The 26798-nt window shown below is 40.7% G+C and overlaps 1 protein-coding gene across 2 annotated transcripts; it reads right to left on the reverse strand.

Moving 5' to 3' along the window:
- Positions 1–434: 434 nt before the first annotated feature.
- Positions 435–22973, reverse strand: LOC149300773 (ubiquitin-conjugating enzyme E2 E1-like). Of its 2 annotated transcripts, XM_089484833.1 has the most exons (5): positions 22807–22973; positions 19306–19356; positions 4763–4895; positions 1181–1328; positions 435–532 (listed from the first exon to the last, which is right to left on the reverse strand). In XM_089484833.1, the coding sequence occupies exons 1-5, from the start codon at positions 22971–22973 to the stop codon at positions 435–437; spliced, it is 597 nt and encodes a 198-aa protein (XP_089340959.1). The 2 variants fall into 2 exon arrangements, with proteins under 2 accessions (XP_089340959.1, XP_089340960.1); XM_089484834.1 differs by lacking the exon at positions 19306–19356.
- Positions 22974–26798: the final 3825 nt, after the last annotated feature.

Genomic DNA, 26798 nt, shown 5'->3' on the forward strand with positions numbered 1-26798 from the left:
ACACCATAGTTCCTCCTTTGTACAACAAAAATTATTCAGATCAAAAACAAATTCTTTACATAGATGCCTACGGTATAAGCAGTGTAACTGTACAAAAACTAAAGTTGCTTGAAAAGTTTATATATTGCAACCTGAACAAAAAAAGCAATAAGGGAAAAATAATTTTACATTCTTTGTACTCCTTTTATAATAAGCTAATATTTCAGAGCTTGGCTGTCGTACAAAAAAGAAGTCCTTGTTCATACTACTGGTCTACTGCAGAAAGATACCTTAAGTTACAATAACAAAATTCTCTGGAAATAAAAGACTGAATAAAATCTGTTATAGAAATACCCTATTCTTTATCAATTCCCACCCTCCCTTGTCCCCATCAAATTAACAAGCAGCTCTCGCCATCACAGACAAACAGGTGAGATTTGGGAACCATATTGGGTCTATGTGGCATATCTCTTGGTCCACTGTCTGGCCATTCTGTCATGCTCTGCTCTGTTGGTCATGTACTGGGTGGCAATGCTTCCAACGAGAGGATCAGCTGGAAAAAAGAGGAAACAAACTTTGGATGAAGTAGGGAGACAAAACATTACTGACCTTTGGAAATGTGAAAACAACTAGCAAGTAAAATAACCACCTTATAGAATATGCAATTTCTACGCTTGTTAAATTGTTAGGTGAAAGTTTAGACTTCACTTGGTACATGTATTTAATATAGTGTACCTATACTAAGAGTATTTCGTGAATTCACAAAATATTTACATGGCACTGGTCACCGACCAACACAGACATCTCAGCTTGCCACATTTTCCTCTGAACTCTGCACATCTAAAGTGTTAGAAGACTCGGCACCACTGAACTACCAGTGGAATTTGGGAAGAGTCAGAGTAATATATTTTGTGCCCATTATAGCAACCTTGTGGGAAAATGAAGTCACTTGGTGTCGGACCCAAATACAAAATTATGAAATCGGAAACCCAAATCAGATACCCCTCTAATCTCTGCTTCAAGAGGGGTTTGTAACATTCTGGAGATGGACATGGCAGAAACTGCCATTGATAAATTCTATGTACATCTAATATGGAACCCCGTCTAATAAGGAGTTTCTGGGAGTTCTGCTTTAGCAGGAGCATTCCATAATGTCTTTTAGTAAGGGGTACATGCATTGATTACTAATCCAGCATCTTACCAGGGTTGCAGTCTGTGAGCAGTGAGCAGATGGACAGGAGGACTTTAGAAATGGTCAGTGCTGGGCTCCAGTTATCTTTCAGGATATCGAGGCAGATCACCCCCTGGCTGTTAATGTTACAGTGGTAAATCCGTGTCCGAAAGGTCACCTGTAGGAAAAGATAAAAAGTAAGTTTGTGTAAATCTGGTTTGACGTGCACATAACATTTTTGTATACACACAGAAAGGGCCCACTTTGCATGATTATCCACTATCTTTGTCCGCTAATATGAGAGTTAAAGAGCTGAAACCTGGCTCCTTACATATGCCAGGGGTCTTGTTCGAGTAAATAATGTTATAGTATAGAAAAATGAACAGCGAACCACCTGTATATAGAATTATTGGCTATTCCTGTAGTCTTCTGACCTCTTGTGGTTATACCAGGGTATTGCAATTACTAATAACATGCCTCCTACCATAAAGGCTATAATTATTAATAAATTCTCTCCAACAAAGACTCAATCGGAAACCAAGGGGACACCGTCACACTATAGGTAAATGCTTTACCCTGTTTAAAGCAGCTCATATAAATGTGACAAATTATAAAACTGCTGAACCTCTAACAGAACATTTTTAAAGCGTGTTTATAACCCAATCTAATCTGAACTATCTGTGAGTGGGCTCTTAAACCACTGCCACCTTAAACAAGTCAATGGGGGGGCAGCCAGTGCCAATTCAGATACCTAAAATAATGCACCCACATATTAATATGCAGTATGATGCATTAGAGTCCAAGCAAAATGGACTACAGCATGCATTAGAAAACTAAAAGTGCAACTGTTCATACTTGGCACCAAATGGCATTCTTTTCACTTAAAATACGTAGACGTTCCAGATTTTCCAGATACAGTTTAGTTGCGAGCACATCTACTTTGCCCTTATTTCCTGTACCATGAAGCATCCCGAAAATCTTATGTGCAGGAAAAACCGAAGTACAATATAGATTGATGTTTAGGTGGGTCTCCCATGCTCCAGAATCAACTTCTCTTATCAAGTGCAAGACCTGCTCACCTTTATGCGTTAAATATACACAAGAGATGTATAATTAACAACATGATTACCAGCTAAGACAACACCTTAATTACTAAATAATTACTAAATAAAACCAGGGGAAAACAGACATTACACACACACATGATTCGATTTTTGGCTTACAAATAATAACATCACAGTCATAACAGCATTATCAGTCTTTTATGTGCGTCTTTCATGGACTGATTACCTATGGAGTGGGTACACCAGTGTCTATACCTCCGGTCTCATCAGTGACGTATTTTTATTGTTTAACATTTGCACACCGATAACATATACATACAGGACTTCACTACAAGAGGGCAAAAGGTACCACATCTATATACTATGACACATGCTCATAAATAAACACACATGCCAGAATTACAACATATTGTATTTGCAGCTCCCAAGCGTACAATGTGCATTCTTTAACCCGACTGAAAAGGTACCTTTAAGAGAAGCTGCAGCTCCAGATCCGTGCAGTTTTCACGCCACTATTGGCTGCTTCAAATCAGCCAATCAGTGGCAGGAAAGTGCTCATACTGAAAATGGAATGCAGATTTAAAAAACAATTTAGTAGGGACCCTCTGCTATCACATGCTTTAAAGTGCATATGAGGCAAGGAACGTCCTTTTAAATGAATGTTTGGAGAACCACTGTTCAATGTTAGATTGATGCACTGAAGAGCTACAAAAATGTAGATGCATGAAAGCTTGCAGTGGGTTAAAAAAAAAAAAAAATTCAGAAAATTAAATAACCCTTAGAGCACAAAAAAAAAACCAAAACAGGAAAGTCATTTTGTGGAAATACATCATTAGGCAGAAAACTAGAGCTTGGATAATGTCTATTTCTTTATGACTGGTAGGCAAAATGGTTCATGGTTCCCTGCTTATTTCTACAGTGTATGAAAACAAGCATACATTGTTTGCAGTAAAATGCCTTCTGTATTTATTGCTCCAGTGTTTGGTATCAGAGTAATGTACAGATAATGAAGCGGCACTTAGATGCAATTTGCTAGTATTCAGGTAATTTGCTCAAATGCTGAAAATGTGTAATTTAAAAAAAAAACATCTTCATGTACATTAGTCATATCAGAAACAGACAGACTTTCTGAAAGCTTCATATAGAAAACTGCTATCTAAGCAAGATGCTTGCAGCAGCTGTGTATTGGGTGAAATGCCTATATTTCCAACCTTAGCCGACTCGGTGGATCATAGGTCCCTGCAGTTTCCCCTCCAGTGGAAGTTGCCCAAATGACAACAGGAGATTTGGGATTATCGGATTTCATGAGACTGTTTTAAACTAGCACGTAAGCAGCTAATTATTACAATATCAGAGTCGGGTCATCCACATTCATCCATCCATCCAATTCATTTTAACCAGCAGGATCTAAACCCAAGACACTGCCACGCGTTGAAACGAGAAGTAGATGGTGGCCGATATTTCTTGGAGACCCTGGGGCTGGAGCTATTCTAGAGCGAAATCAACCACGCTTCATGACCTCCTCCTGTAACTATATGTACACTGCTTCACAAAGAAACTGAGGCTCGACTTTGACTATAAAATATGATCTTTTTTCCCATACCCTAGTCTGGTTCACATGATATACATTCAAAACTTTTTGTATTGATGCATTAACACATCCACTATACAATATTGCAGAAGTAAAGAGTGCAATTCCTGTTAAGTCTAAGTGGAAGAGCAGCATTAATTTGCAGAACACATCGTGATGGTGCAAGATGTTCTCTTTTCAGATCATGATACTGTAGGGAGAAGAAAGCAGACCATGTGGTGGATGTGTGCCCCAACTGCCTTAGATAGCTGCTTATGTCTAGACCAGGGTTTTCCCAGTGGTCACTGGTTACTGTAAGTTTGAAAGAAAAATATTAACCCAATAATCCTCAACGGTTAGGAGAACATTTATGTATGTGTCTAGAAAAGCAGTCTTCTCACTCTGGTCTCTTGAGAAAGGGTTGGTTATTATAATCACACACACCGATTGCTATAAGCTCACTTTTTAAGTCTGTGCACCAGAATGAGATTTCATACATAACCCCCCTTATATTTTAGCAACATTGGAACAAAGCTTGAAAAGTTGTCCTCACCATTGTGATTAGTGAAATGGTCTTAACGCTGCTGACTGCTATGTTAATATGACCACTTCTCAAACATAATCCCCAGCGTCCTCTACGACAGAATGTATAGTACCTGCCCCATAAGGAGATAGCACATTGCAGTTGTCATATATACTCTATTTAGAACTGTTTAAAACGCATCACTCTTGCATTAAAAACAGATTTTGGAAAAATAGTTGCCTGTGTAGGACTATGTCACAGTACTCGTTGGTAGGTGTAGCCAACAGGTCAAGCTGTGGAATTAGAATTCTGATGGGGGTAACCAAAAGGCACACTCATAACCTTTATTGGTTTTGTCAAAGCATTGGGGCTTGCAATGTAGCTTCTTGTTGGCTACCCACAAGGGGGGGGGGGGACAAGATGACACAATCTGGCTTTAACAGTGAAATACTGACCTTCGGAGGCTTGAATGGGTATTCTGGTGTGAATGTGATATCCAAGAAAAACACCCCTCCTTCATATACAGATCCTGGAGGTCCTAGGATTGTTGATCTCCATTCATAGATATTATCTCCCTTTGGGCCAGCACTAAAAATAAATAAATAAAATAAAAAAAGATAAGACATTTAGTTTTGTTCTGTTATAACCCATTTTTGCTTTACTTGCTTTAACTGCTGAAATGTTTTGTAGTCTTTCGTCGTTTAACAATGTACTAGGATATTCGGAGGAAGAAATAATTTAAATACAAAACAACTCCACTAAAATTGCCCAGAAATAATCATATTTTTGTGCAATGTGGTGAACTACATGTTTTTTTTCCCCCGCAAACAAAAGCAGCGCAAACATTTTTAATAGCCCAGTAAGAAGGCAGCTAACACACTCCGCTCTGTCCAAGAAAGTTGGAGGTCTAAGTAAATACGTTATCAGAGTTGTGTGTGGATACTCAAGGGAGGAAAAAAAAAATTTCAATGTGACTGCAATGCCAGGATCTACGTATAAAAGAAGCAAAAATAAGATCTTGTTTAATATATAACAAACAGTCTTTTGTTGTATAAGCTGCTGCTTATAAGACCCACCACATGTACTAATTCAATCATTCTATTACACATCATAGTGCCTTCTTAGCCTCATTGCACTTATTATGTTCTCGGTGCCATGCGATATGGGATTCAGAAATCCCCTCCATGTTAAGGTCAGTCTGGTGACCACATAAGTCTACAGTGATTCTTTATCTTCAGTCATTGAGAGAAACATAGAATATATATTATATATATTCATATTCTCCAGGCTTTGTGTCTATGGTCACATCTCTCATTTTGGATGGGAACATGTCTTAATTGGGACTTTTTACGCGAATTCGCGATCTACTGATAGACCCGTCAAGGCATATTGTAGAAGTGTTTTTTTATTTCTTACACAGGAGACAACTTGTTTTTCCATTTGTGGCACATGGTTCTGAACACACTCACACCTAGCACAACAAGGAGAAACCAGGCGATGGAAAGGTACAGAGGGATTTGGGTCCTTAAAAAGGAAACTTGGGAGGTATGGTCTAACTAACAGCTTTAGCAATATATTAGATCACCCAGTACCATGCAAATACGAGGTTTGTAATACACTGAAACATTCCATGTGTGGGACTATTACAAATACCTAGAGGTTCATACGTCAAATTAGACTTCTGGAGTTTCCTGCTCACCTCTATAGACCTTCAGCAGGAAACACCCTCTTCTGAGGTTGCTATTTTCAGAACTTCCGCAACGTGTGGTCTGTGGCTTTCCAAGCATATAGCAAGCAATAAGGACTGTACACATCACACAAAAGGTCTACTTTTCCAGTATGCTCTTAACAGAAAGTCACAAAAAAAGGTATCCTTTCAACTGCTACTATAGATTTGCATGGCTAGAACTTATCTAGAGATGTTCACAATGCTTTTAGTGTAAAACATACAGATTAAAGTTAGCCATGGCATGATAGTTTACTGATTGAAGAGATTTACAGAATGGTGTCTAATTTGTATTCTAAATTCACTATATTATTCCTACATTATAGCAGTTGGTGGCGAGGAGTGCAGTGAAGGAACCTCAATGCCTTTCAGAATGGAACATCTAAAACATACGAAGATACAGCAGCAAGGTGACAACTCAGACAAGGTCCTTGCTACAAAAGACACCGAAGCAAAAGGAGTCTATATGAACAAGATCATGGGCAAAGCACCAACATTGTTCATGGTAGACATTTACTGGGGTCTGTGGTGGACAGTTTAATGATGTTCCATAGACCTTCTCAAACCTTGCCATGGACACTGGTGTCCTTGGGAAGACACTTTGCCTATCCCTGAACAAAATGTGTGCCACAGAGAGATGTCCGGCCTGCAAGGAAACATGGATCACTGGCTGACTTGTAAGACTTACAAATCGTAATTTGTGAACAACAAAATCATAATCTTCTAAACTTTTAACAGTGTACAGATCTCAAAAGCATTGAATTTTATATTGTTCATAAATCACCAATATTTCCCTGAAGCGAGAAGAAAACTGATGCTGGCCGAGCATTTTCCTGTTCCTTTAAAAAACATCTCACACTTTGAGACGGAATGCATTGCCTTTTCTGTTATTCATGAGAAAGGACCATGTACGCCAATAGCGTTATACAAAATAACTGGTTCAAAATGTAAAAACCATACGCTTACACAAAGCAATCAAATACGGGTTTTTTAAGCCATCAATAAAAACGTCTTTGTAAAGCCTATTAGTCACGGGGAGCACACACTACACAAAATTTGTATCACATTACCCTTGTTCTTTTATGTCTCTCATTTAAAACGGTTTCAAACTAATCTCAGTAACCTTAAGAGCAAAGCTGTGCGCACAAAACCTCAAATTTCCAGACAGGGCGACAGGAAATAGAAGACGATCATTCACAGCTATTAACCAAGTTCGACGAGAAGAAATGTGATTGGAATTAAAAAACAAAAAGACACAATAAAGGGTTTTTTAAAATATTAACAAAAATTGCGTGTAAAAAAACATGAATTAACAATATTTTATTGTATATACATACACGCATACATTTCTTATTTATTATTTCATAGACACACTTGGAGCAAACCACATTCCAAAAGTTTGATCAGCGAATTCAGCTTGTGAAAATACCGTATGGTTCCAATTATATGCTGCACGTTTCCCCCCCAATTTAAATCTTAGGGTCTATAATCTGGGGTTAGACATTCTCAAATTCACCCTACCTTACCCGCCAACAGCTTCTGTACCCCCGTCTACTTTCCCTCAGCTCCGCTTCCTCTCTTGCATTTTATAGCTGTGCTGTCTTAGTCAGATTGTCTCCTTGTTAGGCCACCCAGCGCAGCCCCCCCCCAAGGGGCGGAGCATCTGGGCTCCCCCCATTCCTCGACTGGAAAACAGGGTGAGCCTGTGTCTGGGACTCTGGTCTGCTGTGAGAGTACTCTTAATTTAGAGCCCTGCACGGGACTGCTTTTTTAATCCCGCTCCCGCTGTTTTTAATCCCACTCCCGCCCGCTCCGGCAATGTGGGTGTTCTGCTCCCGCCACATTTGTGGCCAATCCCGCCCGCCTCCTTACCTGATTTCCCACGCAGTCCCGCATGGCTGCCTTCGAGTTGTTCCCTCACAGCGTCTCTTCTCTTGCTTTGCCCAGGAACAAGGCGGAGTCACAGGAAGTGATGTCACATCACATGACTCCGCCTTGTTCCTGGGCGGAGCAAGATAGGAGACACTGTAATGGAGCAGCGAGAAGGCAGCCTTGCGGGACTGCGCGGGATTACCGGGACCCGCAGGTACAGTGCCTGACCGCCCGTAAAACCGCCCGCGCCCAAGGGACCCGCCTCCCAATGCAGTCCTCTACTCTAAATCGCCAGAATACCGCAGACAGATTCACGAAAAGAGGTGCAAAACGCTTCTCTTTCTTTGCAAATCTGTGCCAGGAAGCTGCGGACCCGTGCTGGGACGCCTGACAGAAGACCTGGGGAAAAGCTGGCGAAGACAGAAGAACAAGATGATGCAAGAGAAGCGGAGCTGAGGAGAGAAAGGAGACAGGGACATGGAAGCGGTCAGCAAAAAAAAAAATAAAAAAAAAAAAAAATAAATAAATTGTATTTAATGCTTGTAAATGTGGGGTTTTCTTTCACTTTCTCGAGGTACTCTTCACCACTTGGTTCGGAGGCATCCCATTGTGTTTCTCAGAACAAATGCTAGATCACTGCAGTGGGAAGGGTGTAGCGGTCTAATATATTGCTTCTGTGAGAACTTGGAATTTATTTGACAAACTTCCCCCAGTTGGCAAAGAGGGCAATAATGCCAATAATAATACTCAATTTATTAGAACATGAATGTCATTGTGGTCTGATGCTATTCAAATGTTATAGAATAACCAGCATTGTTGCTCGTTGCATATGGAAGCAACTTAAACATGCCAGCAGATATAAGGATTTATACATATTATACGTATATAAACAGTACTGGACGTACAGGGGTTTAATAAAAACAAGAACAGTTTAGTGTGGGTTACACAGACGCTGCACTTTCATTAAATAATTGGGAAGCCTCATACTGAACTATTAAATTGTATTTCCTTAATTGCCTTACAATATCCTTTTGTTTTTTTGTTTTATGTAAGTGGTAGTTTGTGAAATAATGTATTTTTCCCCAACATCAGCAACTCCGCATACACAGAGTATTAAAAGTCTAGACATTCCCAGTGTGGCGGAGGAGACAAGGATAGCATCTTTCTAGCTGTCCTTGTCTGATCTGCCATCTCGCAGTTTGGTGGAGCACGTCAGCTCTAAATCTTGAAGACATCTCTACGTGGAGGCACACGGGTATCACATAAGTTCTTGCGGGGTGAGCTTTGTGAGCCATATCCTTCCAAGAAATACATGTGAGAATCGTAGTAAAGAATATGTAATACCGCCAGCCTTACAAAGCTACAGAGCTGCCTTTTAATTGACCCAAAAGGCAATAAACACATACATTGGGACATTCAAAGGGGAACCAAATGGAAGAGAAGAGGATCCCATCAGGTGCTGAAGCTGCTGGAACCTAAAAGTTTGAACATACTTATTGCTTGGCCATTCACTTAGCCATACAGGAGAATTTGGTCTTTTCTTGGTCATCGCTAAGGCAATCAGCTACCACCAGAGCAGGCATTCGCTGGCACCCCAATTCTGTGGCATAGTTCCTTATTATACACGTAAAGGTCGTGTAAGAAATCAATCTGCACCAACTCTTCTCCTCGATCACATCTAAAAAGACCACAAAAACACACACCGTACACTCGTCCTTCGCAGAGAAGCGACAGCCTATTCGTTTTTCAAAAAAAATGCATGACAATTTCCTATGGTTTTTATTTTATTAGAAGGGACCATCTGCTCAAAAGATTCCTTACACAGGCAGCTGAATAACTGGAATGATGGTTCACCATTCACAAACGGTTAAAAAGGTAATAGCGACCAGAGAGAAAGCGGCCGTCGAGACGAGAGCCCTCGACGATACATCTTATTGCAGTTCTTCGTTGTCTGCGTTTAATGGGCAAGTCGTATTAATGTATGTCTATTCACCATATCCAGAGAATTCAGATTTATGGCTAATCTGTAACCATACCGTGCTTCAAAGCAAACACCTGTGCTGAACTGTAGCGAGAGATCATTCTGTAACCACGAGGAACAATAAAACTACATCTCTGGCTACTCCGTTCTGCTCTACTTCACACACGCACAATTCATGCCGGTCATACAGAAACCTTAAATACAGCAAGGCTACTAAGACTCCTGGGTGGCATATAGGAAACAGAGTGCTGGCAAATAAATACATAAATAAATCATGAAAAGGTAAAAAGATAAGATTAGAAACTGCACCCTTTTAGATTCGAGAAACGTTTTGGAAATCCCAATATCATAAAAGAGAATTTTATATAAAACATTTTTTATAAAAGTTTAGGTACATTCCATGTTTACAACACCAAATACTATGGATAATAAAATAATAAAAATATTAAGTTGTTAAGTATAAGCATTTTCTCATACCTTGTTCATGAAACCAAAATACCACGAAAAGGTGTACAACATACAAAAAAACACACAGAGACCTACGGAGAATATCAGTAAGGGCCACCAGATCCCCAAATATGTTCCTAGTCACAGGGAAATGGTTCTGGCCCAGTCCATGTTAGTGGCTATAGATAATTTCCAGGTTCGAGTTCCATTAATGTTCTAGGAGTGGCAAAGCTTTATGACAAGCGCTAGAAAACGGAGGCTCACAGGTAAACTTCTGTATCTGAACAGAGAGCCTAAGCAGACCTTGTGGTTTTTCTTGGCACAAGACAAACCCATGCCATCGAAGAAGAGACCTCCGAGGCCCCAAAAGCATATGTAACTTTACATTTTCTCCTACATTCGCCCAGTAAAAAAAGTATCAACATATATATCTTTACTCTTCGGGTAATACAACTACTGCGTATCGATATTTTGTGTAAGAGGGAGCAAGGTAACCAAATATTTCCAGAAAACAGTTATTTTACCTGAATTGTCTGGCCAGTTATATATATATATTATACACACACACACTAAAGAGAGAATTGGGTTTCAACTCTCTTAACTATTACAAGGGGCATGTTTAGCAAGCAAAGGTTGAGATATAATAGCTTTAATTATGCATTATGCGGGGCCAAATATCCCTTTAGGAAATAGAACCCAGAGACATGACAGATGAGCTCTTCAGTTTGTTTTTAGTTAATTTATTTATTTTTAGCAACAGGGTGGATACTTTGCTTTACTGTTCAGGGATCTAACATGGCTTTCCATAAAACATACAATAAATATAGTAAAAGTTAGTAGTTTTTTTGTCCATTGACAGATGGACTGAAGGCAATATTAAAAAATAAATAAAAAGGATTTCAGTATGTATAATTACACTTTATTTTATTGTAATCAATATTGTCTGTGTTAATTACAGACATTCAGTAAGAGTCGGTTAGCCACATGCATTCCCCTTATTTGTTCTCCAGGATAGCTTTATCCACATCCCACGCACACTCAAATTCTTTTATGGTTTTAACAAAAATAAACATTTAATAAACTTGGAATTTTCAATGTGTAGCTGTATTTGAACTCCGGGTGTTTAATTATATTGCTACATATCATTCCAAAGATACTCCGTGCCAACTATAGATTCAGAACTATCTTTACAAGAGTTATTCGGTTCATAATTTACTCAAGTGCTCGAGTGTCATTTGAAAGACAGAACTTTTGCCTCCTTTATAAAGGACAGTCAGTAACTGAAGAGGTAACTGTTGGAAAGCGTTGTTATTAGTTTATTAAACATGACCGTATAATAGCAGCCACCAGCGAAAGAACAAATTCTAGCCTCAAAATGTTTACACACGGGCAGGCAACACAACAACTGAACATTGCCACACACTCACTTTTAAAAAACAGAAAAAGCACTGCGAAATATATTCAAACCTTAAATATCAGTTTGGAAATACAGGAGATATCTTGGTTATAACCTAACCCTAGGACAGTAGTGTAACTATAGGGGGTCGCAGCTGTGATGGGCCCGTGCCTCTAGGGGACCCGGGGTGACCCCTGCAACCACTCCGGTCCAGGTCGGAAGGGCCCTTTCTAAACTATTTTGAACTGGCACGGGGAGACAGGAGCCAGACAGGAAGCTGCAGGAGCGGTAAGCGGGGCCTTGTCTGTATGTATGTGAGCATGAATGGAGTGTGTGTTAGTGGGTATGAGTTTGTGAATATACATATGTGTGCCGGATTTGTATTTTGGAAGGGGGGGGGGCAAGGGACAAAGAAGGGACAGTTTGAGGGCAAAGAAGACAAACCAGCTGTTTGAGAGCAAAGATGGCACTGACCAGCTGTTTGAGGGCACTCACAAGCTATTTGGGGCAAAGTTTGGACATGTTGCTTGGTAAAGTTGGGGGGGGGGGGCAATTTTCGCACCGGGGCCATATGGTTTCTAGTCACGCCCCTGCCCTAGGACGAGGAAGGATTCAACATACAGTCGTGTGAAAATGAATGTACACCCTCGGAATTCTATGCTTTTACATATCAACAATCATCTGTTCCCTAGCAGGGTAAATACAATCTCTGATGAATAACATCTTACATATTACACCATGTCCTAATTTATTTAACGAAATTCAAAAGGCCAAAATAGAGAAGCCATGAGTGAAAAAGAACTTAGTACATCTTATGATTCGATAGCTTGTAGAACAACCACCTTTAGCAGACATAACATTGTCTCTCACATTGTTGTGCAGGTATTTTTGGGCGCCTCTGCTTTACAAACTTGCTTCAGTTCATTGAGGTTTTGGGCATTTGTTTAGAGCTCTCTAAAGCTCCTGCCACAGCATTTTAATCGAGTTGAGGTATGGCTTTGCAACACCTTGATGCTTTTCTTTTTCAGCCATTCTGTTATAGATTTGCTGGTTTACTCGGGATGATGGTCCTGTTGCACAATCCAATTTTGGCAAAGCTTTAGCTGTCGGACAGATGGCCTCATATTTAAATGTAGAACACTCTGGTATACAGAAGAGTTCATGGTCGACTCAAGGTTCCTTGGTCCTGTGGCTGCAAAACAAGCCCAAATCATCACCCTCCACCACTGTGCTTGATAGATGTGAAGGCTGATGTATATTAGCCTGTAGTTGTGGGAGGGGCTATGGTTATTTAACCAACGCCTCTCCCTTCCACAGCTACGTTACAGCTCCTAACGTTGCCCTCCCTTGCCCCCCCCTATTAATTTCCTTCCTTTTATTTCCTCTTTTCTCCTCTATCCTTTCTTTCATTTCTATTTACGGGGTGGCCCTCTATAGGCCTACCTGGTACGTCGGTCATGGCACACCTCAGACCGAATGGACCCTCTCTGGGTCTTTGGTTCTCCGTTCCACTAATCCTATTCGTTTGCCCCTCACACAATTGGCATTAAGTGTTTGTTCCGATATGCTGTGTTTGGGGTTCACCAAACATGGCGCGCTTTGCATTATGGCCAACATATCCAGTCTGGTCTCATCTATCCATAAGTCTTATAACCCAAGACATGCTGCCATGTTCTTTTTAGAGAGAATAAACTTTCTCTTGGCAATCTTTCCAAACAAACCATACTTGTTCAGTCAAGTATTTCTAATTGTACTGTCATGAACTTTAACATTTAATATGCTGAGGCCTATAGAGTCTGAGATTTAATGGGGTTTTTTTTGCAATTTCTCCAAGCATTGCACAATCTGACCTTGGGGGGAATTTGCTGGGACGTTTTCCACTTTTGAATAATCTCTCACTTTAGACTGATGGACTTCAAATTGTTTGGTAATGGCCTTTATAACCTTTCCCAGATTGATGGGAAGCAACAATTGCTTCTCTAAGATCATTGCTGATGTCTTTCCCCCTTGGCATTGTGTTAACACACATATGAACGCTTCAAACAGCAAACTGCTAAAACTTTGGCTTTTTTATATGCTGTCACAATTGCTGACCATCAATTAATCCAGGGCATTTGATTAGCAGCACCTGTCTGCTACTCAGAATCTTAATTCCTATGGGAGCAGTAAGGGTTTTTCCCCCACACGCGGCTTCTCCATTTTGTCTTTATTTTTGTTGAACACATCATGACACGTAATATGCCATTTGTTGTAGTTCATCTGACCTACTGAGGATGTCATAATATGTAAAACCGTAGAATTCAAAGAGGGTGTACTTTCTTTTTCACATGACTGTACATACTTATTCCTACAATTTATGTATTTGCCAAAATGTTATTTTGTGTATTCCTCGTGTTATTAACAATGTACCACGACAAGCAGTGAAGTCAGAAATCAGCATTGCATATTGTATAACCGGAGCACAGCCTGTCAAAATTCGCCGCTGTTTACAGGTACCGGTTATCAATCTCGTGGCAAGATGACAGCTGAAGAGAAAATACAATTGTTTTTGTTGCAAATGCACTTTAAGTTATAAAAAAAGCTTTTTATTAGCAAGCTTGCACACATTGATAATAAATACTTGTTCCATTTACTAGGTGAGGAATTACTGCTTTAAAATTACAACAAAGTCAGTGATAAGGATATATGATTTGGCTGGGAATCATGGCTGCATAGTCCTCAATCCTGTATTGGATGACAACTCATGTGATGCTCAGCCGATTTTAGCAATCTGGTAGCACCGGTAAACTAAATTATTTCTTACAGTTTCAGAAACACTTGACTGGCTGAGCATAATGAGAGTTGTAGACCACATAAATAGCAGCGAAACTGTTGCTTGGACATTCAGTAATTGCACTGAAAAATCTATAATTGAAATCTATAACTGCACATCGAGGGGAATCTGTATCCTTTCAACATAACTGATACGATTACGCAATTATTTTCCGATCAGAACTAAAGCAACAAACACGGCGACTGCTCTTTGTAGCGTCCCCTCAGGTTTCATTAGAAATCACGTTTCTGGGACATGCATTGCTGTTAATTTGTAGCTGATCTTCACACAATTGCCTTTTGTGCCTTCAGACTAACATTCAATGTGACAATAACAATGATGGGAAATCCAGTAATGACAGCACAACAGCAGTCTCTAGAGAGAGAGAGGAGGCTGAGAGCTGCTACATTACCGCTAGCAGATGGATTCAACCACCACTGGAATCTAATGCCTAATTTAGGGACACGGGTTGTGGCAGGCGATACAAGCAGGAAATGCAGGAGGAGTGGAAAGTGTGTACGTTTTAATAAAAGGAAAAATAGTCAACACACACCGCAACCCTTTACTTTACTGAGTGTTCCCCTGTGAAACACCATGTAGAATGCACACCCCATGCTGGACATTGGAACGCATGTCCAGGCCACCGGCAGTTGTCGGCGCTAGGAGGAAATGCTGGATTAGTGCGTGTATGCGCAGTGGATGTATTTGTGCATAGGAAAGCACAAGCAGACGCCCTGTGCTGCTTACCAACCAAAGCACGGCTAGCGATTAGCGAAGAAAAACAATAGTTGCTTACGATGTTAACATCTAGGTTTTCTTTAGAAAGGTGTCAAAGGAAGCAAATTTTTTTCTAGAGCACAGACCACACGGAAGTATGTCTGGGTGTGTTAGGTTATTAAAGTATGGCAATTTAGAGCATTCCACACTCATCGGAGAAATGATAAGATCTTGTCCAACTACTTTGAGAAGAGTAGAAATGGAAACTAGGCCACTGAGCAGCCTGGCTAAAGGCCATACGCAATACGACAAAGACAACATGAAATTTAAAGAAAGCGTCTTTCATGTATTCCCTGAACATGCGCAAAGCAAAACCTGATTATGAGATAATGCTTTTGCGTTTGTGTATTAAATAAGCACGTGCTCTACAGCCTACTCCAGGAAAAGACGTTTACTATGCCAGCAGCAGCCATAACACATTGTCCACAACGTGATTGCACTTTGATGGCCAATTTTCAAAACAGAGCATGGTTATACTTTCTATCTTAAATCCATTACAAACTTCAGTCGTTTATTAGTTCTGTGACATCACTTTTCTCAAAGGTTTCTCTTCCTTCACATGTTAATGCAGACAGAAACGCAACGAACCTTCCTCCTCATTGCTTCAACTTCTCTACGTCGCACCAGAATGGCTCTTTATGCGCAACTCTAGTGGCTCATGTTTATAGAGTTATTAAATATAAAAGTCAGCCGGCAGGAATGTCCCCAAATTACCCTACATTTACACAGCTATAGATATCCCCACGCAGAGCACAATGTGCTTGTTTTATACAGGAGAAGGTCTATGGACTATAATAGGAATACACAAGGTGGCAGCTCATTTGTGATACCGTATATCACATTGTGGTGGAAGGAAAAGGGTTTATTAAAGAAAATTGGGAAAAGCGGACATTATTTCAGGAATACAATTCATTCGGTATAACACTGAAAGCCATTTAATATTCCCCGATTAGTTTTATATAGTAACGTAGTAAAGATAAGTGCTGTTATTGTAGAACTAAAGCTCTATTATTGTTTTTTTCTGGGAGAATGGCTTTAAATCTTAAAACCAAATAAAAGAATAATAAAAAAATAAAAAACCACCAAAAAAACCCCACATTTAATTTAAATACTATCCACACCACCGATATAACACGTCTCCCATCTCGACAGGAAACGCACAACGTCAAAACAATGTGTTCTCCAACAATGGAACGCAAAGTCAAGCACTACTTTTAACATAATTAAGAAGACAAATCTATCGTTGAGTGCCAAACGCCCCACATTCATTCTGACCACTGTTCTAGAATACAATTCCAGGCCTAATGTAGTTGCTACAGACAAAACAACTTTTTCTGTCCGTCTGACAATGGCTGTCACCTTGTAAACATCTAAATTTATAACTATGAAGCACAACATCTACTGCGGGGCACCATCACTTACTACTGAGGAGGAACCAAGAGACATGGACACAGTACACAATAATATTTCCTTTACCGAGTCCATTAGATCCGCAGGAAGCATTTAATAGAGAAGAGAAAAGAGCAGAAAGCAGTATTGAGAGTAAATGAAGTGCGCTTCAATATTTTGACTACTAAGTAGATGTCATTACTGTCCGCTACACAACATGTAGTTCTGGTATGTTTCAGATCGCTTTGTTAGAAAGGGAATTCACCATACTTCTAGCTTTCTTGACCTCTGTCTGTTGCATCCCATAATATAAGGAGTTCTATCGGCCCCATTTTAAGCCTAAACCCAAGACACCACGAGAAGGCACCAACGTGACCATCTTGAGTGCTGGTTACTGCTACTACAAGAAAGGACTACTTGGGTCTAAAGGTCAGGAACGTCTAAAATATAAACAAGAAATGTGATCTGCATGGGTTAAAGCAGAACAGGTATATATACTAATTAGCAAATATATTTTTTGCCGAGTGTGCCAACGGAAAATGATCTGTAGAGATCCTAATTCACCAGCAGTACGGTATTTTTGGGAGCTCAGCTTCTCAACAAATACAATCCCATGGGGTTCTACTGCGGAAGTCACGTGCAGGTTAACTTCCGTGAACAGATCAAATTTGTTTAGCTCACACTTCATAATGTTATTAGAAAACACAACTTTCTATGTAGTACGTGCAACTATAATTATGCTTTGGTGGAATTACAATGAAACGTCCTGGCAGGCAGCGACGCGTGGTTTTGGCAGCAAGACGAAGATGGAGTTACATGGATTAGTACCCTAAAACAAAACAGAGTTATACAGATGAAACATGGGACCTGCTGCGTTGTGTGGAGATGGATATCTCTCAAATTGGTAAGGACGTCTAGGCACTATTTCGCCATAACCATTCACGAAACGTCGTATCAAGCGAGTCATGAGGTTGCTCAAGATGTTTCTCCTGGTGGACCTCTTGAAACGAAGATATTTGCGATCAGCCTTGTAAATGCTCGCATACTGAAACGGTAGGCCTGATGATTTACGAAGAACCTGACGGACAACGTCTACACGTCACACGTTATTTACACGCGTGGGTTAATGAAACCAGTAACTGTGATTGTGTATTCATGTAACATGTGGCGGAGAGCTCCTTTTATTAAAGAAATAAAAGCTAGAGGCGAGAATTAAAAGGTGCGAGGGAGCAACGCAAAGGCGGATCAATGCATCATATCGGGTTTTGTTTACACGCGGCTGATGTGCTTTGCCTCGATTGTGTATTTTCTTTCCTTTCTTGTTTGTTTTGAAACCAGATTACCGATTCCCTTGCTCTGCGGGTTTCAAAGTATGTCACCGATCGCAAACGGAGGGGGAAACGTTAATCTGCGGAGCGCACAGTTTCTGAAGCAAAAGCCTCTGCCGTCAGTCACCGGGAACAATCGGCACTGCAATAGAGGCACAGAGGGACGCAGAGATACCCCGATATCAGATACTTCCATATAAAAAGAAAGCCCGACCAGCTAAAAACGTCTCTTGGGACAGACGACGTACCAAAGGCTGTACAGTGCTATGGTTTAATGTCATTATGTGTCCCTTGAATGGGAACGTACACAACTACTACATTCTAGCGATGAAACGCTGAAATGGCAATCGCCACCCTGCTCCTATAGTACAAAAGAACAGTAGGAGGCTCTGGCATAGCAATGGGGCTTAGAAGGAAGAGGATATGTTAAGAATTTAATGCCAGCTTTCCCCCCTGGGACACAAACGCATCGGATAAAGTCAAGTGCTCCCTATTCCGTTCTCCTCGGGTTCAAACAAAGAGGTTTTCATTTTCCCGAGGTTGAGATCTCAATTGGTCCCACAGTTACACTATTCGGTCATTCTTAACAACATGTCCATTGTACAGCGCTACGGTATATGACGGCGCTACACAACACAAGGACCAGCAGTACAATGCAGCAAATACCCAACCTGTTGCCTCTTTAATTGAATTTTTTTTTTTTTTAAACAATCTCGTTGGCATAGGGTGGCCGGTATAATGCTGCCTGAGAACTTCCCTCTTAATGTGCAGATACCCGGTTATTCTACCTGCAATTAAAACACGACGTTTTATATTCTAAAATATCACGGATAAGAAGGGATCCCTGACTCAATGCCGAAATAATGACATATTATTAACCTTACAAATCGAATAATAAATACAGAAAAACTCAGGGAAGTCCTGATCATCAAGTTTGAAGCAAGTAAAACAGTCAATTTAAAGGAAAAACTATACAAATCATGTCATTATTGTAAACTAAAAGTACAATATTCATAAACAGATGATATACACAAGCAATAGTAGTCTTTGTGAATGAAGCAATACATATATAAAATATACACTACGTATCCAAATATAATGAGAAAAATAGTAATAGGGGCTGGATTAGATAAATGTAGAGTTTAGAATAGATTAGAAAGAACACTACAAAACTTTTATAGAACCACTTTTATAATTATAATATTGGAAACAGCATTTTGCGGTTCAGAAGAATAGAAAAGCATGTTATTGTACAGAGGCTGTGACAGACCTGCAGTTGGGTGGTGGGTCCAAGGTGATATCCGCCAGCTCCTTCTGAATCCTGTATAAAATAAAAGACGCCGATTAGCCTTTAACTGCTTCGCTGAGGGGCTCTACACCTCCTTCCAATACGGGCCACAGGCTATAAACTATTAGGGATTACATAACATTAATAGAAATTTATATTTCTCTGGTGAGAAAGAATAATGCGCTGATACATAAAGCACCTCAATATCTGTTTATATATATTATTAACTAACAATATCCTAATAGCACTGATGTATTGAGTTTATTTCCGGTATACACCACCATTGTGTTTATTGATCTTGATGTATTAAATTGTAATAAATATATTGGGGCATTGAGTCATTTTAGCTTTGTCTTTTTTTATTTATTTCAATAAAAAAAAATGTCAAATTGGTGCAGTATGGAGAATAGATGGCAGAATTGCCAGAAAAAAAAAAAAGTCATTCTTGCACACAACCTCATTCATGTTGATATTATTCCTAATTATTATTGGTTGCTTTTAAGTAAACAGAGAGATTATTCAAGTTGTCTTTTTTTCTTGTAATCACAACTTACATCGCAGTCAAACCCTACACGTTTAGGGAAGGAGAGAATTTGGGCGACTCATTTTATTTCTAGTCCTAGCGCGTGCCAGGACGCGTGTGATCGTCCTTTCTGCTTGTTTATGAGTTAAGGAATGAACAGTCTGAAATTAAATGGCACAAAAAATTAATTAAAAAAAGGCTGAGATGGCATGGAATGGCCCCGTTTCTTTCACTTCTCAATAAGTGCTCCTGAAACGCGTTTCATTTGCTGAGTGCGGACAGGCACCTGCCACAACCTGAGACTGCTTGCAGTTTAAGTACAATAGGGTAGCCGGGGATCTTGGGAATTGTATTCCACATCTGCTATGGTCAATCTCATACGATAAATTTGGGCGTAATGTTTTTTGTCAATGTCATTGTTTGCCCCCTTGAAGCATAAACTATCCGTCTCTGGTGCGTCATTGGGACATAGGAAAAGATGAACGAATGTGAGGATGGATGAATGAATGAATAATTCCCCAAGGACCACTAGTAACGGAGGCTTTTGCCGAGGTCAGGGCTGGCCACAGGATATTTTAAAATGCCAACACTAGCTGCCACCTGGGCATATTAACGGCTTCTCTGCAGCAGGCGATCGCGGCTTTCACTTCTAGTAAACAGCCCAAGTGTCTTAAATTTGTATTGTTCATAGTGTGAAGATCGCGAGCCGGTGTGAGCAGGGCCCTCATCACCTGTTTCTTTAATTCAAATTGTTATATACTACCTGTTATGGTCTGTCTACCTTCTGTACAGCGCTACGGAATATGATGGCGCTACAAATAATCAACCCAAGTGGGTTTAAAGATGTTCCCGGCTGTTTTGTGGTGTCCAAAAAACACACAAAACACCTAACCCTGACGGGGACGGGGGACTGGTTTATTTAACACTTTGTTACACTTCACTCCACTTTCCTGAAATGACATTTTGATGTAGAGAGTAACGAAACATCAGAATCCAGCATCACGTTTGTAACACAGCTAGCCGGGTGATTCTTTTTAAATAGATTATTAGGGCTCCGGAATGCCCCCCCTCCATTGAAAGATCCAATCACACCCGACGTTATGGACTCCTGTATCATGGGAAAGACTTATCTGCTAAACGCTGCTTCTTGGTCATAGAATTCACGGATATCACCGACTTACAGCTCTCATTGACTAATAGCTTCATAAATACATCGAAACAACCACCATGTGACTCCGTTATCTCCAAAACACATTAGATGGCAATAAAGACAGACGTGTTCTAGCAATAAAATGGAAACACGCATTTATTATTTTTTAAACAGATTCCTGGGTTCAATTTGCAATGTTACTCGCTGTGGCCAGGCGGACAGTAACATTTTAACGACACTGTTAAAGATACCGTTCATGGGAATTGATCTGGAGCTAAAGTCCCGTGTGAGCGTATCCTCATTTTGCCCCGGAACCCATTCGCAGTTTTCCCAAGGCTGAAAACGGATTGTGCTCATTTTGTTCATGTGCATGAACCACAACGCAAAAAATAGCTTTCTATGGTAAAAGTGACCCAAAATCAAGGCATTTGCCTTAAATGTAATATCACTAAGGATTAATTCAGAGAGGGTGGTAGATAAGTGGAGCAGACTCCCAGCTGAAGTGGTATATGACAACATAGCGCTATATGAAACGATAAATAATAAAGATATTTAAACATGCGTGGGACAGACATAAAGTAGGCCTGAATCTAATGAAAAAACACCCGGCTCATCAGCTCTGACTTCTAAACTCAGATACTGCATTAGGATCCTAATAACTTGTCAGTTGAGTGATGGCTAAGTGTGGTGGGAGATGTAGTCTGCAAAGCAGCTAAATGCATGGCCATAAACCATTAACAAGTTACGGGGAAAAAAAGGGTTAAGGAAAAAAAAATACTGAAAAAGTGGAGGTTTTTAAGGCTAACCAAGTGTCGGCAGAAAATCCACGCGCGACACAACAGTCAGCAAATCGATCACTCGGCCAGGGATAAGGTTCTGACAGCGGAACATAACAGAGGCTGTAATTATGGATTATGCTGCTTCGTGCATTTAATGCGGTGCGATTCCCCCGAGTGGACGGCACACTTCTCCCCCCTCGACAGCGATAAAAAAATCCCCCACATCACGCGTGAAACCAACCACAAAGCACACACCGGAGGGGTACAACATGGCGGCCGCAGCCCTTACAAGAAAACCCCTTGTTGTCACCGAAAGGTCTCCCACCCCATTGGAGTGACATTATCGTGAGAGTCCCCCAAAGCGGAAACCCTCCGTGGATGGCGACCCCACGCCGCGAGGGGACCCCTGGAAGCTAACATGCAAATAAGTGGGCGGCACCCGAGTATGCAAACGAGCCACCGACGCTCCTCCCACATGGCTGCCGTCTAGCCCCCACAGCAGCACGTTGCATGAAGGGGGAAGGGGGCACGGGAAGGGTTAAACATGCCGGATACCTGAGCTCAGATGCCAAGGGACTCCCTTAAAGGGGAAGCGGGCACTTTCTTTTGTCCCCCCCCCCCCCATAAAAATAATTAAATAAATGATTTCACTACCGGGCGTCTCGTAGGAGACAGACCCAGGACCGAGTCCATTGTCCCAGTAACAGCCTCAAGCAGCGCACTGATCGCCCCGGCGCAGCCAGACACACAAAGGATGGCACCGGCTGGGATTGTTACAGCGCTGTAGGCCACACTGGGCTGTTAACCCTCTCCGCGCTGGCCTGACATGCACCCCTCGCCTATATAAACACAGAGGCTGGGAGGGCGGCGTGATGCCTGACACCCGGAATGTCCCCGCAGACAGCACACTGCCATCCTAATGTAAAGTACACGATCACGCAGGATGATCCCTTCCAGCTGATTAGCACTTCCTATGAGCAGCACACAAAGCATGCTTGATATGCCAGGAGAGGGGGGGGGGGTGCATTTACCTTTTAGCGCTGGTGGACAGGAGTTTGGAGTTCTTGCTCATGCTGACTTTGGTCTCCTTCTTCTTGCCGCTGGAGGAGTTGTTGTTGCCCGACTCCCTCTCTATCTGCTGGCCGGAGGTGGTGGATGAAGAGGAGCTGGTGCTGGCCCTGGAATCGTCATCCGACATAGCGAGATCACACACACAAGCCTGCACCAAAGCAGAGAGGGGAGGAGGAAGAGGATATGGGTGACCAGAATATCCTCCCCCCAAAAAAATAACACCGATCGATCGCCTCCCCAGTAACACACCAGTCCGGTTATGCGCTGGCGCTGGTCCCGAGGTGCATGTCTCGCTGGCACCCCAGTTGCCTTGTGCTTGCAAACAGTTGTGTGCACACAAAGCGGAGTCGGTCTGCAGCCGCACAGCCAGCCGCTCACACACCCCAACAGTCTCTTCCTATACGGGCGGGGGAGGGGGGAAGGGGGATTTAAATGCAAAGGAGGATCCAAAAGGTTCAGGGGGAAAAATGGTTTCTGCAAGGAAAAGGGAGCCTGAAATGAGAGCGATCTGCCACTTTCTGGGTAATTGCCATTGTCTCAAACACCATCGCATTTACTGCCAGCAGACCACATCTGGGGCCATTTTGGGACCACATTCCAGTAGCCCTCTGCTGAAAATGACCCCAAGCTCTTCCAAAGGGCTACCAAGAGAATGCAAAATAAATGCCTCTTTGTTATTCATATTTTGCATGGCAGTCCTTGTACCCCCCAAAAGTGCCATTCCCCATGCCAAGGGGCACATCTGGGCAAGCGTGGGTAGGGAAATGTGCCCCTGATTTCAAAGGTATATAATTACACTGGCAGGTCAATATACTAGGGGGGTATTAAGTAACAAGCTGATCAATAAGCAAGAGGGGTCTCATCCACCTTTCTCATTTCATGCGTACATATTCGATTGAAACATTAATTTCTCACAATAAAGTATACTTAATCGTATGAGTTCCTACCAATTACCGTTGTATGTGATAATTAAAAGTCCATATGTACAGGATGATGAACGTCCGCGTAAAATTTAAAACGTGGGCTTCTGCCCAAAACAGCTTTTCATGGGACCATCTCTAATGTGCCACCAGATATAAATTCTAATCTTCCTAATAGGTATTGAAGTTTAGTTATGTTTTTTATGTATTGGTGTGAATAGCTTATTTTTAGGTCTATTTACACTGGAATCGTGTGTATGTTCTGAATAAATACAATTATCCGCCTCTGCTCCCAGCGCAGTTTTTTTTTTTACTATCGCTACAGTGTTTGTTATTCTATAGATTTATTTTTAGGTAATTTTTTTTTTAGCTCTAGAGTGTAAGATTGTTACCTAATTTATCAGTTTGTCTGTGAATTCTAGTTTTGCCAGACCCTTTGAATAAATGTACTGTAAGAAGCGCAGCGTAAATTGTGGGAGCTATATAAATAAAATAATAATTAGAATAATTAATATTAGGGCACATCGCAGTTCTATTTATGCATATTTGTTTTCCAACTCGAGTAGAGCTTAAGGATTTGCTAAATAAACTGAACCTGAGACCTTTCATAATATTAAACTTTTTATAACAGCTATTGGTTTGTCTTAGTATACCAGTTTTGTCAGATAATAATAATGCAGAAATTGTAAAAAGCTGGCAGCTGTGCTAAAAAAATAGCTCTAATATAAAAAAAGGGAAAAAAAACTTATTAAAATAGAGATTTTTAAAGCTGGCGTTCCAGTAGGTAAAAAGCTGCCAGTTCATCTTAAGATACTGGTACAATCTCTCACAAACTGGGCTGTGTTTTAGAATTTGTAGGGCAACCAGCTCGAACATTCAATTGGTTTTATAAATAAGGGCCACATTGTCCAACTAAAAGAAAAAAATGAACATGCAAATGTGCAGAGAACGAACATGCCAGCGATAACCCCGCTATAGCCATAGATTTCAACAAATTCTGCTGTTTTAGGCCAAATTAATACAAATGACAAAATGATATCTAAGTGAAAATGCATATTTGGTGTTAAATTGAAAATGTAGCAGTGTTAATTGATATTCACGCATTGGCTTAATGCATATAACCCCAAACTACGTAGACCCTTCTGCTCTTTTTTTGTAGGAGCAGCTAGGTATAGCAGGATCCATTACGGAAATCATTGGTTTTCCTCTTTTAAAACCAGATTCCGGTGGGTAGTCTGAGCCGAACCACCGTGATAAATTAGCTCTGACGGTGAATATTGTTCAGCCAGCCTGCAGGGTGTAGAATTCATTGGTGTCCACATTTAAATGGCAAATCTTGGAACTCTGTTCTCAACCACGGGAAATCAACCAGAGGGTGACACCGTATGGAATGTTTCTGAATATCTCCTTGTGAGATGATCGCATCGGGGCCACAATTAATGTCATCATTTTTGGGGTGCAACGTAGTACTCCATAGAGAAATCCTAGACAGTCCCTACACCCTTTAGTCTTTTGACTTTGATACTACTTGACTGTCTGTCTTGTATGGTATGGATACTATGTAGCAGGGTTCATTGTTGGAGGCCATCACAAACGAATGCATCTAGAGATGAGACACACAACACACCCTTGTGCTTGTAAATATGTGACAACACACAAGTCCAGGATTAGTTTCATTATCCTGATGTGTCATAAGGGAATGGTTGGTTGGGTGGTAATCTACACGTGGAAATTCACCGTTTGAAGGTTCTGTTCCACCTACCCAATTTTAACACTTTTCTAAACTTTTCCAAACTTAAATAACTACACCCGTCTGCGAAATAACCCTTTAACTAACTAAATGTTTGCCAGGAACACTTAATTGTCATGTTACACTAAAGCAGGCATTTTGTGTGTGATTTAAATATAAAGTAACAAAATATACAAAAAAATATTTGTTGTAACCACCCAGCCTTAAACTTCGACTAATAAAAGTCTATGTAGGAAGGGACTTCATTGGAATTACCATAAAGAATCAGCTCAGTGTTTGAGCTGTGGAAGTCACTCAAAACATCACATGACCAACAACAATGGCCGCCTCCAGGTCTGCAGAACAAAATTCATTAAAACCAGGTTTTTGTCAATGTTAATCCACATTACTGTATAAAGCACTGTATTGTATGCTCAAGGAGACAAAAATCAATGGAATTTCCTCTTTAAAAGTCTCTGTATTGTTTTTAAGTGATTAAACTTTAAGAGGAAACAATAAAATATCAGTTCATACTAAAATTAATGTTTTGTCTAAGTGGAACAGCACCTTTACCTCAAAAGCATTTACAGCATTTAATTAGGTAGTCATACGGCTATTAAAGATACATCTTATCCAAATCTCCTGGCTGTAAATATAAACCGTACTGTGTCTTCTGAATCATGAAAAACATTTGTTTTACCCCAAGAAGTTATTGATGCATGATGTATTTATTACATCCATAGTTTTGCACCAAGATTTTAGACAAATTATGCACTCAAAGTGTTCTTCATAAATAAAATATACAGCTCTTAGACTTTAAATACAAGATTGGGGTTTGTTAGATTATCCGGTGTACACCTACAATAACTCTTGCCTCTAAAGAGTTCACCCCAGAACAGAAATGGTTAAAATGTGACCATCATATTAAATTCATAATATACGATCATTCAAACCTATTGCTCAGGAGCAGCCGTGACTAAAGATTTCTACTCTATTAGAGACTGAGTCCCCATTTTAGAGTGAAGATGGGCAGAATTGATTGTCTAAGTCAGCAACAACTCCCAACATCCCCAGCCACCCGAGTAGCTGCTGAACTATAAATCAGCATGCCAAGCCAATGAGTCTGGATAAGGATGATGGGGCAGCAATGCAAAGAAGGCTGCTATTAAAAGGGCCAGCATGTGCACTTTGCATGGTAGGTGTAGGGAGGGGGCTGTCTATATGCATTTGTCCCTTCCGATGCCCCCTGCTATTTTCTGCGTAATAATGTTGTATGCTTATGTTAAGTCAGCTCCAGCACCGG

This window comes from Sceloporus occidentalis, unplaced genomic scaffold (genome assembly GCF_023333645.1).
Source record: "Sceloporus occidentalis isolate IW3139 unplaced genomic scaffold, rSceOcc1.0.p SCAF_23, whole genome shotgun sequence".
NCBI classification, from domain to species: Eukaryota; Metazoa; Chordata; class Lepidosauria; order Squamata; family Phrynosomatidae; genus Sceloporus; species Sceloporus occidentalis.